Source organism: Lepidochelys kempii, chromosome 1 (assembly GCF_965140265.1).
Source record: "Lepidochelys kempii isolate rLepKem1 chromosome 1, rLepKem1.hap2, whole genome shotgun sequence".
NCBI lineage: Eukaryota > Metazoa > Chordata > Testudines > Cheloniidae > Lepidochelys > Lepidochelys kempii.
This window is the reverse complement of record NC_133256.1, coordinates 95,862,727-95,875,111: the sequence shown is the minus strand read 5'-3', so window position 1 is coordinate 95,875,111 and position 12,385 is coordinate 95,862,727. Positions and strand designations below refer to the sequence as shown.

Genomic DNA, 12,385 nt, shown 5'->3' with positions numbered 1-12,385 from the left:
ACTGGGGACCCCAACCCACAAAGCAGCACAGCAGTCAGGGTGGCAATACCATACCATGCCACCCTGACTTCTCCGCTGCTGCGGACAGCAGCTCTGCCTTCAGAGCTGGGTGCCCGGCCAGAAGCTGCCACTCTCTGACCGCCCAGCTCTGAAGGCAGCGCAGAAGTGAGGGTGTCAATACAGCGGTCCCTGTACAATAGGCTTGCCACCCACTTTTGGGTCGGGACCCCCAGTTTGAGAAATGCTGTGGAGAAATCACACATTTTTCACAGGTTGGTCGTGGCATAAATAGCAAATTTCATGCACGTGTAACACATCTGCAGAATTTGCTATTTATGCCATGACCAGCCCACCAAAAATGTGTGATTTCTCTGCAATTTAAGTAGACCCCTAATTATAGTCAATACCTCGGTGGTTAGGGCATGCTCCTGGATTGTAATGAGCAGAGCAGGGACCTGAGCCCATATTCCAGGTGAGTGCCCTAACCACCAGGTTATTGGATATTCTTGGGTGGACCTTTCTCAGTCTCTCTTGCTGGAGCTGTTTCACTTTGTATAAGTAATTAAATATTCATTTTGAGCAGGGTCTTGAATTTGGTTCTCCCAAATCCTAGGTGAGTTCTCTAACCACTAGGCTGTAGAGTCTTTCTCTTTCTCTATCAATGCATTCATTAGTTGGTACACTAAAAACTTAAAATGAAGTAAATCTGATTTGGACTTAGTCATAATTGAAAAAATGTACATTTGACATATTTAGGTTTAAAATTAATAAAATTTTAAGCATATAATCAGACTGCTCATGTGCAATATGTGATTTCTTAGAAGTGAACTGATATACAATATATCTATTTAAAATATGCATGCATCACAGTCTGCATCTGACACCCCTTTGTGAAATTTGATTTGTATGTGTGAAATAATGGAGAAATAATTAAATGTGTTTATTTTACTGTGCATAAATGGTGAGGTGTTATGACTATTCTGAATTGTTAAGGAGCTAAACTAATTTACCTAATCGGTAGTTTATGATTCTCTAAATTGGGGAGATTGCTTATTGACATCAGATGTGATACTGGGATCCCTAAAAGAGTGACGTTTCAGAGTACTGGTAAACATGAGAACAAGGGTAAAGGAATGAGTTTTGAATATATTACATTCACCAACAGTGTCAGTTTACAGCAAAAGAGTTTTCAAGTTTTATACTTTCTTTTCATTTTGAATTTGGCTGGAACGTATGGCAAGGACTGTCTTTTAATTACATTGCCACTACATGTGCCACTATAGTTAAGGGTGTGTTACAACTCTGGTTAAAGGTTGACCTGTTTAAGCCCTCTAATTTCAACATGCTTAATCAGATTCCTTTGAAATTTGGTGTGTTTTAGGAAGGTGGAGGGGAAGATTAGACACCCAAATTTGGGTTCTTTGAACTAGGAGTTGTGGAGATATAAGACTCCCCCACCTCCTTCCAAAAAAATAGACATTTTTCAAAAAAAATTGTTTTTGTTTTTTTGCACAGAGCTGGAGATCACTCTATAGCTATGATATGGGTCGAAATGGTCTCAATCTGTCAGTTTTTCCGAAAGTAGTGCCTGGCACCCACTAAGCCTTTGGGGCACCCAAATTGTGAATTGTATTTAAGAATGTGTTCACTTCTTCACTTGTATAGATGTGTAGTCTGGAAGGATTACCCTGCGCATGCCTCAACAAAGAAAAAAAAAAGTGAGATGGCTTCTGAGCAGCCACCTTATGCTTCTCTGGGTATTCAAGTGCGTTGCTAATGCCGTTTCCCCTAGTGAACACCCCTTCATTGATGTTTCTTGTCCAAACCTTTGTACAGCTCTGCAGTAAAGATTTAATAATTAATGTTTCTTGCTACAAGTAGTTTCTGTTAAAATATGTTTTTATTGTATGAGGAGGTTTACTGAGAGCTCTGCAAAATAGTCAGCAGCTGGTCTACCCAAAATATTTGTTATATCAGATGGGAAGGAACCAAAGGCAGAAGACTTTGTGTGGGGAGGTGGGGCAGGATAGGAGACAGGGGGTTGTGGCTGCAGAAGGGGCAGGAAATAAGGATGGACGGTAGGTAAACCTTGGACTGGTTGTTTGAGAAAATCTATATTTTACTAGCCCCTGGTGGGGCAGGCCACAAGTGGCTACATCCTGATCTCAGGACAGATTAATGTGGTGTTCGCAGATACATAGCGCACAGTTTTGGAACTGATAGTGCAGGTACCTTGACTGCTCAGGGAAATATGCTGCCAGGGTTTTCAGTGTGTGGTTTCTGGGTGATTCCTGGGTCACAAAGTTACAGAAATTTGCAGGAGAGCAAGGCATCATGACATGGGGATTACTGTCCACAGGCTGATTGGGTGGAGAGAGGTGGCCTGCACTGGCATCATGTTTTGTCCACTCTGCAATATCTTAACTGGTCATGATCTACAAGAGATTGCAATAATTCACTTGGGCAAAAATGGGCTGGGCCTTATTCCTGGTGTATATTTTATACAGGATACCATCTGAACCTACAGTTTCATTTAACCATCATTAAAGCTTTAGAATCTTCTTATATTCCACCTCACTGCTGACTATATCCTTTTGTCATAAAAGCACCAAGGCCTGCTACTGATATAACTTACACAATTCATCATAGAAATGATGCATACTGCACCTTAAAGGTACTCAGGCACCTGTTCCCTTTCCTCTCCTTACACACGAGAGGGTGAAAAACAGATCTCCTCCTATCACAATCACAACTCGTCACACACCTCAGAGTAATCTACAGATCTCACAAACACACCTCTACCAAGCAGAACTCACTACTTTCTCCACCATTCAGTACAGCTACACCAGACACTGATCACACGCTGTTTACCTAAATTGCATTAAGATAATAAATGCTTTGATTGCTCTCATTTCCCAGCTTCCTACCGATAGTACCCTTTCTAGTATAACCTCTGTGCCCTGCTAATTACATAACATCCTGAAGGTACACATACAGCTCTTTCTTTTGCTTGCTCATATGGAAGGATGTTAAACAGATCTTCTCATTTTATAATCACAGCTCTGTCACACACCTCAAAATAATCCACATATGTCCTCATAACACAAACACACCTTTACCAGCTACTGCCTCCAACATTTAGTGTAGGTCAGTGGTTCTTAACCTGTGGCCCAGTCAGCACCCATGGCCCATGTGACATCCTCAGGACCATACAGGTAGTGTGTGTATACATACAGGTAGTATGTGTATATGTGTGTGTGTGTGTGTGTGTATATATATAATAGATTGAGAACAACTGGTGTAGGTACACCTGACACCCTTAGTGCACCTGGAGTGTATTCAGATAATTCCCATTGGCTATTGCCTGTTCTGGGGGAAACAGAGGGAAGGTAGTGTGGGCAACCTTTTTTTCCATTTTTTATCATTTAATAGTGTTAGATGGAGTCTTGTAGGTGAGAGTGAATGGACTGTAAAAGGATGTGAAGAGCTTGTTCATGTCCACAGCTGTAGGACTGGCATAGTAAAGGTATGTGTGCTAACGGGACATATTGGGGCATTGCTGAAAGAGGCAGAATTAGGGTTGCATGGGCCCATGCCCCTGCAATCTTAACTATGCTTTCCTTGGTACTTCTTCAAGTAGTGTTCCTATGGTTGCTCCACTCTAGATGTCTTCATGTCCCTGTGCCTCAGACTGGAAATTTTTGGTAGCAGTGTCCATTTGGCCCACACATGCCTTCTCCCTGTCTCGTGCTCTGTTTTGCTGCTATATAGCACTGTGAGGGCAAACCGCCCTCAGTTCCTTCTCCACGGCCCTGGCCTGAGGCGTAACCTTAGCAGAAGCCATTGACAGAGATTCTTCTTACTCATTTTCCATAGTAGTAATAAAACTTTTATTAGTTAATGTTAATAATACCTTCTTCTCTTTTCATTTTGTAACTATTCAACAGGCAAACTATTTTTTTTTTATCTCCTGAGTGTAAATTAGCTTCCCCCTAGTTCTTTCCATTTGGGAAGTGAACCCTAAAAAAAGAAAAGCCTGGCTCTCCTGGGCTTAAACGCTGCCTTTCCTGTCGGGAAGCCATTCCTGTCACTGATGGCCGTTCCCGCTGCATTCACCGCCTCGGAGAGGCACACGTGTCTCAGAAGTGCATGTTTTGTCTCAAATTAAAATCCAGAACCAGAAAGAGCCATGTGCTAAAATTAAGACTGCTTATGATGGAAAACTCACTCCCACTAGCCTCCAACCCTAGGCCTGGGACTTCCCATGGACAGCAGTCCCCATTGAGACCGATCCAATGATGTTGATGGGATCAGTCTGAATACTATCCAATGACTTCAAAGAGGAAATCCTTGGATTCATTTTAGGAAATCTTGTAAAAGCAGGCCACAAGTTCCCCAAGTAGGGAATCAGCCAAGAGAAAGAGGTCCCCGGCACAGTCCATAACCTTACTAGGCACCAACATAAGCACGGTATGAATATGTCTACATCCCTGGACTTACATTCAGTACTGAGACATTCTACTCCACCATCCATGACTGTGCCACCCCATCAGGCAACTACAGGGAAGATGATGGGGATGACCTATACTCGGTCTCTGTCCCAAGTTCTCCATTACAACACCAGGGAGCTTAGGTACCTTCAATCTACCACCAGAGTAGAAGAGACCCACCCAATTGATATGGATACCCTTCGATGCCCTTTCCATCACCTCAGTGGCCATACTGGGACCCTGGGGTGGCATATAGACAATAATTTTCGAGGACCTCCAGCATCACCCATAAGGATAAAGGAAGGCGATGTCCTTCAACTTCAATAGCCAGGTCTCCTGATCCTCAAGAGAAGTCCTTTGAGGAACAGGAGGAGATACTCCAGTGACCAACATTTCTTCATCATCTCCTGATTACACAGGCATGCCTCCCGCACCAGCTACAGCAGACAACTTCAAACAATTTCAAGACCTCTTTAAGAAGGTAGTGGATTCCCTGCAAATCCCTCTTGAAGAAGTCAGAGTCACAGCATAAATTGCTAGACATCCTGTAGATGTCATCATCAACAAAGATTGCACTCCCCATCGACGAAGTGCTGCTTGATCCAGTGAAAACTATATGGCAGACACCAACCACAATACCCCCGATGTGCAAAAAGGTGGACAAAAATATTATGTGCCCTCTAAAGACGGGGACTTACTATTTTCTCACCCTTCCCCAAATTTATTGGTTGTTGACACTGTTAATGAACATGGCAGACAACACCATGTTAAAATGACACCTGTACGATAAGGACTGGAAGTGACTGGATTTATTTGGAAATAAATCCTATTCTTCAGCAGCCCTACAATTTAGGATCGTTAACTATCAAGCCCTCAGGGCAAAATGTGACCCTACGAATTATTCTAAATTAAATGCCTTTATTGAACACCTCCTGTGGCATCAGAAAAAGCAATTCCAGGCAATCGTTGCTGAGGGTCAGCTCCTTGCAAGGACAGCATTACAGGCATCTCTGGATACTGCACATATTGCTGCTGATTCCATCTCCCTGGCAGTTGTCACAAGGAGAGCATCTTGGCTTCATTTCTCTGGCTTTCCCTTTTGAGGGATCTAAATTGTTTGCACAAAGAACGAATGAATCCCTCCACACATTAAAAGATTCTAGGGCCACATTACATTCTCTGGGTATTTACACTCCTGCCCAAAGAAGACGACCTAGTAAGTACCAGACAGCACAGAGATCCCAGCCTACTTACTTTCCTCCTCTCCAAAGACATTATGATCCTCAAAGGAAGAAGCAGAGATTACAAAAATGGAGACTGACTGGCCCACAGTAATCGACATCACAAACTTCTACATCCAAACAACAATTTTGATGTGCTGGTCAAGGCCCTGAGTTACCTCAGTCTCATTTGCTACAACAACACAAACATCTCCACCAATTTGGCGACCGCCATACTCCTTTTTATCAAAACTGGGAGTGTATAACCTCAGACAAGTGGGTACTAGAGATCATTACACAGGGATATTCAATCTACTTTACCTCCCTCCTCATACCCCCCTGACCCCCCCTTCCCCCATCCTTCGTCAGGGACCTGTCTCATGAGCACCTTTTATGCGAGGAAACAAACTACCTCCTAAAACTAAGTGCTGTAGAACCAGTTTGCACCCAGCACAGAGGGAAGTGTTTCTATTCCAAATACTTCCTGATACAGAAAAAGAAAGGTGATTGGAGACCCATTCTGGATCTAAGGGCACTCAACAAATTTGTAAAAATACGACGTTTCAAGATGGTTACCATGGCAGCAGTAAACCCATCTCTTTACCACGGGGACAGGTTCTCGGCCCTTGATCTACAAGACAATTACTTTCATATCACAATCCACCCATCCCTCAGGAGCTTCCTAAGGTTCACTCTGGGTCAAGATAATTTCCAATACAAAGTGTTCCCATTTGTTCTATCTTTGGTACCGAGGGTGTTCTTGAACGTTCTTTTTGTGCTAGTGAGGCACCTTCGCAAACAAGGCATTTTGTTATTTCATAGAATCATAGAATATCAGGGTTGGAAGGGACCTCAGGAGGACATCTAGTCCAACCCCCTGCTCAAAGCAGGACCAATTCCCAATTTTTGCCCCACATCCCTAAATGGCCCCCTCAAGGATTGAACTCACAACACTGGGTTTAGCAGGCCAATGCTCAAACCACTGAGCTATCCCTCCCCCCCAATTTCAGTATCTAGACGATTGTTTGCTCAAAGCACATACCTTCACCGATGCCTTTAGAGACACATGAAAGACTATCGATCAGGGGTCAGCAACCGTTCAGAAGTGGTGTGCTGAGTCTTCATTTATTCACTCTAATTTAAGGTTTCGCATGCCAGTGCTACATTTTAACGTTTTTAGAAGGTCTCTTTCTATAAGTCTATAATACATACAATAGTTTAGTTTAGTTATAATAGTTTAGTTATATAAAGTAAATAAGGTTTTTAAAATGTTTAAGTAGCTTCATTTAAAATTAAATTTAAATGCAGAGCCCCCCACCGGATCAGTGGCCAGGACCCGGGCAGTGTGAGTGCCACTGAAAATCAGCTTGCTTGCCACCTTTGGCACATGTGCCATAGGTTGCCTACCCCTGCTATAGATCTATTCCTATAACTAGGTTTACAACTAAATACCCATAAGTCCACTTTGACCCCATGCAACAGCTGGAATTCATAGGAGTCTTGAAGCAAGTCAGGTTTCCCCCCCCCCCCCACTGCTCCCCTTGCAAGGCTGTTCCAGAACTTCACTCCTCTGATGGTTAGAAACCTTCGCCTAATTTCAAGCCTAAACTTGTTGATGGCCAGTTTATATCCATTTGTTCGTGTCTGCATTGGTGCTTAACTTAAATAACCCCTCTCTCTCCCTGGTATTTATCCCTCTGAAACATGAGTCTATTTTTTTTCTTTTAGTGGTAACTGTCCAGTGAAGAAACTTAGGCATCCTTTATATCTGGTAACTCCCACAAAAAATAAAATAAAATAAAATTAAAAAAAAAAAGTTGCAAAGGAGAACAGTTGGGAGGACACAAAAGAATACAGTTACATGGTTCTAGAAGTCATCAAGAGCAGGTATACTCTTGCATTTTGATATAATCACAGAACACCATCTACTACTGATCACACTGCTCATTTATTATGGAGGTTAGTTTGTACAAATTGCAATTAGTAACAATTATAGTTAGTTTACAGTTAGTTTGTGCAAGTTGTTATGAGCTACAGTTAGTTTGTGCAAAACTGCAATGTCCTTCATATGAGGAATCCTTTGAGTCTAAAAATAGACCTTTCAGGTTTTTTTCTAATAGTCCCTGATAATCTGTATGAAGTTTCAAAAAATTTTCAAAGCCAATATGTGCTAAAGGCAGGAGTCTTTAGTTCTGCATTCAGCTGGAGAGAAAGACATTTTCAAAAGTTAGCATTTGAATTGTGACTGCTAACTTTTCTTTCCCACGTTTGATTTTCTTCTGGAAATGATCAGTTTTCAATAACTGGCTATTCAGCAGACTACTCAGAATTTCCATCTGAATTTTTGTTCTAAGTTTTTCTTTAGTAGAATAATGGGCTTTATTTTTTCTTTTTTGTTCAACTGGCAGAATTTTCCGGAGGTTCAGTTCACCTCTTTCTAAGCTAATTGTATCCCTAAAGCTTGATTTGATTTTATTTTGGTCAGTCTTGAGGTGTTATTTAGAAAAAGTCCATTGTGGGATTTACCTGCACTTCTGGATGCTGAATCAGAAAGCTCATTCTAATCTGTGAAGTGTAGATCTTTCAAAGAATCATATTGGAAACTTTTTTTTTATGCTGCTTATATTTTTCAGCTTTGATTTTCTTCTCCCTCAGTGGAGGAAGTTATGTTAACACAGTTTGCAGTGTAGAAGCCCTGTTGGATCCCAGCTGGTCTCTGGATTTCCAAGAAGAAACAGCCAAGTGTCCTTTTATGTTCTTTACTTGGGAGAAATTATAATCTTATTTTTAGATGCAAACCTCACTACAGTTATCCATACATTTGTGATCAACACCCACACATTTGGATTACTGAAATATAACTCAATTGTGAGACCAATCAGAAACCTCAGCTAGTGCAGAATATGGCTGAATGAAGAGATGCTTCTCTCCGGGCGCGTATTATGTCAACTGAACTGACTTCCAGTTTTGTTTTCTGGTGCAATTCAAGGTGATCTGCAAAGCTCAGCATGGTGTAAGTTCTTGTTCTCTGAGACTGCCTCTCTATGTTCCATCTTGCGCACTGAAATTATCTTGGAATGCACTTCCTGATAGGCTACAGATTTAAAATCAGGGGTAGGGTTTTAACGACAGGATGTTTTCAGTGGTGGGGAGGGTCTTTGACTCTGTAACTTGATTTACCCATGATTCCAGGGAATATTGCAAAATCCTCCTCCTTTTTGCCTAGGTGATATGGTGGAGTTAGACTTTTTTATTTTGGTGCAGGAAAGGTTTTTTTTTAGTTTTTTAACTAAACTTATAACAATCAAAACTACATTTAATTAAGGGGCATATTTATTGTGATGGGGTGAAGATGGGGACGCTGAATTAATTCAAGTGCTTCTCCAACAAATATTTATAATTTTTGAGGGAAAAAGTTTGTGCCAGTGTCTGAGACTTGGTTTAGAGACACTACCTTATTCCCAGCAAACATACAGTTAGCCCTTTCTTTAGATTTCACACAGATGTACTGGGTCTCGGTGAGTAAATATGTGGAGCTGAGGGGCCCAATCAGGCACTCAAAAGGGACCCAGATAACTTTGTTTCTCTTTGGTAATCAGAGAGGAAACATTTGTGAGCAGGCTGATCTCACACCCATTTGTTAGAAGGCTGAGTTGCAGATCAACTCAGATAAATCTGTTAGTCTTTAAGGTGCCTCCGGACTCCTTGTTGTTTTTGTGGATACACACTAACACGGCTACCCCCAATACAGATCAACTCATGTTTTCTTATATTGGATTCTATGTTTATGTAATAGAGTTTGCTTTTTTTTCTTAAAACTTGTGCACACCAGTGTCCAAAGGAGAGCTTATCTCAAAGAGAAATACTTTTTGTTTTGTTTTGTTTTTTTTGTTTGTTTCTTCCTCCCCTCCCCACCCCAACTCCCCTCTCTACCACCATGCAGGGTTTGATCTCTGGTGTCAGCAATGAATGACCAAAGATGCTATGGATAGCGCAGTTAGGTTTATGGCTTTCACCACTGTTACAATTGCATATATTGTTGATTTTAACTTCAAAGCTATTCTAGTATACTGAGAGGGAGAAACAGGTAGCCATAAAGTAGAGTGGCAGATTATTTTAAACCCTGGATGCTGGGAATTGGGATTGCCTGTTACAGTCTAACTACCTGACAAGGCATTGTGTCATGATGACATGAAACACTTAAGCAGATTGCATTTAGGAAAGTATAGACATTATGAGGACATTTTAATCCAATTACACAGTAACTAGCTCAGTAGCAGATTCCAACAAGTGCTAGCCAGCAAAGTAGGCTTCTGGCCAAGCAATCTCTCAGCAGAGTTTTGCTTTTAAGTGGTCTTGTGAAGTATACTGTCTGTGGAATCACGTTCTCATCCTGTGGCAGTACAGTAGGTAAGAAGCTTTCTCAGTGATTGTGATTTGTTGCAGATTATATGGGAGCCAAATTAAGGGGTAAATCTCAAATCTAGTTCTCTGTGTGAGTACCAAGGTCAGGGGCTGGACACATCCTTAGAGTTAGGGAGCAGGGGAAGAGTAGCTACCTTATTGAAGCATCTTCAGAAGCCTGTACAGCACCTCACCCAACCCCTCCACAGAGAGAGGTTTGGAGGGTTTGTGTAATAGATGTGTCTTTTATGACCCCAGTCACACCCTTCCCCTTGCCCACCTGTGGCCTAGCATATCTCCATCTGCCTTCTGCTCCCTGATATGCAGGAACCATGAGGGAACAGGGATATTTGCCTTAAAGTGAAGTTCTCCTCCTCCACTCCCCCTACTTATGCAGTGGAACAACCAGTTCTGGTGCTAGGGGACCTTTTGTGGAGGCAGGGGCAGATTTGCCCCTAAATTAATACCTATTAAAAAAATCCATGCACTGATACCAAAATATAAGCAAATACAGCAAAACCTGTTAAGATAAATAACCTAATTACTTTATCTTTTGACTATTAAGAATGGGAGAACAGAGGTTCCCATTTGTGTTTAAGTAAGAACTTAGTTAATGCAGTGTGAATACTCATATTTTACAGAATATATTTCTAACCAGTAAAAATGTAAATAGCAAGATGCATTAGTCCAAACACAGAAGTCCTCAAAAACATAATGCCCTCCTACTTCTCTTATTAAATTAGATAATGTAATATTTTTAAATCTATAATATTAAAAAAAATACTGTGACCTGGCCTAATTTGTGTAAAACTTTTCATAGGCAGGAGGATGCAAGTGAAATCTGTCCATCTTTGGAAGAATCACTTCAGTTTGTTGTGGGAGCACCATGTTCATCAGACGAAATGAGGACACTTTATAAACTGCTTTAGGCAGGGACCCTGGGTGAGATCCTGGCTACACTGAGGTCAATGTGAATTTTGTCACTGATTCCAATGGGGCCATGATTTCAACCCTTGTCTTTTTGCATTTGTCTATAAAACTTCTTCCCCTGTTTGGATGTACACATTGGGAAATTAATATTTCTCCAATTTAATTAACTATACTCATTTATACATTTTTTTTGCATTATGTTTTTGAGGACTTCTGTGTTTGGACTAATGCATCTTGCTATTTACATTTTCTTTTTGTAAACCCTTACTAGCATATCGACTGCAAATAAACTTTGTTACATTGTTGCAGTGCATTTTATACTTGGCAATTGTAACATCTAAATTAAGAAGCAGCTCAATCAGAAATTAAGTAATTATTGTATTAGGTCCCTATCCTACCAAATGTAATGTTTGCTACTATGAACAGTCACATTGAATAGGGCCATCAGTTTTTGGATCTGTGAGGTAGGTTATCAGCAGTGGGGGGGGGGGAAGCAAAGATGACATCTCCATGTATTCTTTTGCATAACTTCCCCTTTTGGACCTCGATCTTGACCATTTTCTATCCTGTTTGTCTGCTATTCCTATTTTTCCTCATTATTAGAAAAGGCACTCTTGGTGCATATGCTGGAGCCCATAGAGGAGCTTTCAGAAGAGGAAAAAGGTAATGATGGGATCAGTCAAAAATGTAGTAGGCATTACTTGTAAACATTTTATTTGAAAATAAAAATGGATAACATTGTTTGATACCTACAATATTTATCCGTAGTTTCGAACATGCTTTATGTAATTTGAGCAAGATGTATGACTATCCCATTTGTTGTGGATGCTTGTAAAATATAATTTCTCTATCCAGATTCAGTATAGTCTGATGGGGATCGAAAAAATTATGCAATAAGCATATTCCATACATCTCTCTAGGTATCTGGATATTTTAGTTTTACACAAATGAATACATTCTTATGAAGCTCTTTGTATATTTGTAAAACATCAATACTAACTAACCAAAATAACCTAGTATCAGATTAATTAATAATAGATCATAAGGCAATGTTCTCTGGTTTGCTAAGATCACTTTGCATAAGCTTAAAGTTGCCAGTGATGGTTCATGGAGGGGAACTCTCCAGAGGTTTAAATCTGGTGAGGGCAGTGCTGCTGCCTTCTATATTAATAACTTTTCTACCCTCTGCGTAAGGTAATGGGGGGGTGAGGAGTGAGCAGGATGGGAAATGGGAGATTGGTGGTGGAGTTGAGCTCTGAGGTGCCCCATCCTCTACTGTCCTAAGACCCCAGAGACTTTTTGCAATTAGTGAAGTGAGGGCTGCTCCTGTGGAGCACTAAC

At 41.0% G+C, this 12,385-nt stretch overlaps 1 protein-coding gene across 3 annotated transcripts in view; it reads left to right on the top strand.

Moving 5' to 3' along the window:
• The window catches only part of DZIP1 (DAZ interacting zinc finger protein 1), an 85,273-nt gene that overhangs the window by 45,269 nt on the left and 27,619 nt on the right, over nucleotides 1-12,385 (top strand). For 2 of the 3 annotated variants that reach the window (XM_073347953.1, XM_073347942.1), the window contains exon 11: nucleotides 11,648-11,707. The exons of the other annotated variant lie outside the window; for it this stretch is intronic. In XM_073347953.1, coding sequence (XP_073204054.1) covers nucleotides 11,648-11,707 — 60 coding nt within the window. The remainder of the gene's footprint in view (nucleotides 1-11,647; nucleotides 11,708-12,385) is intronic. 3 annotated transcript variants of the gene reach the window in all.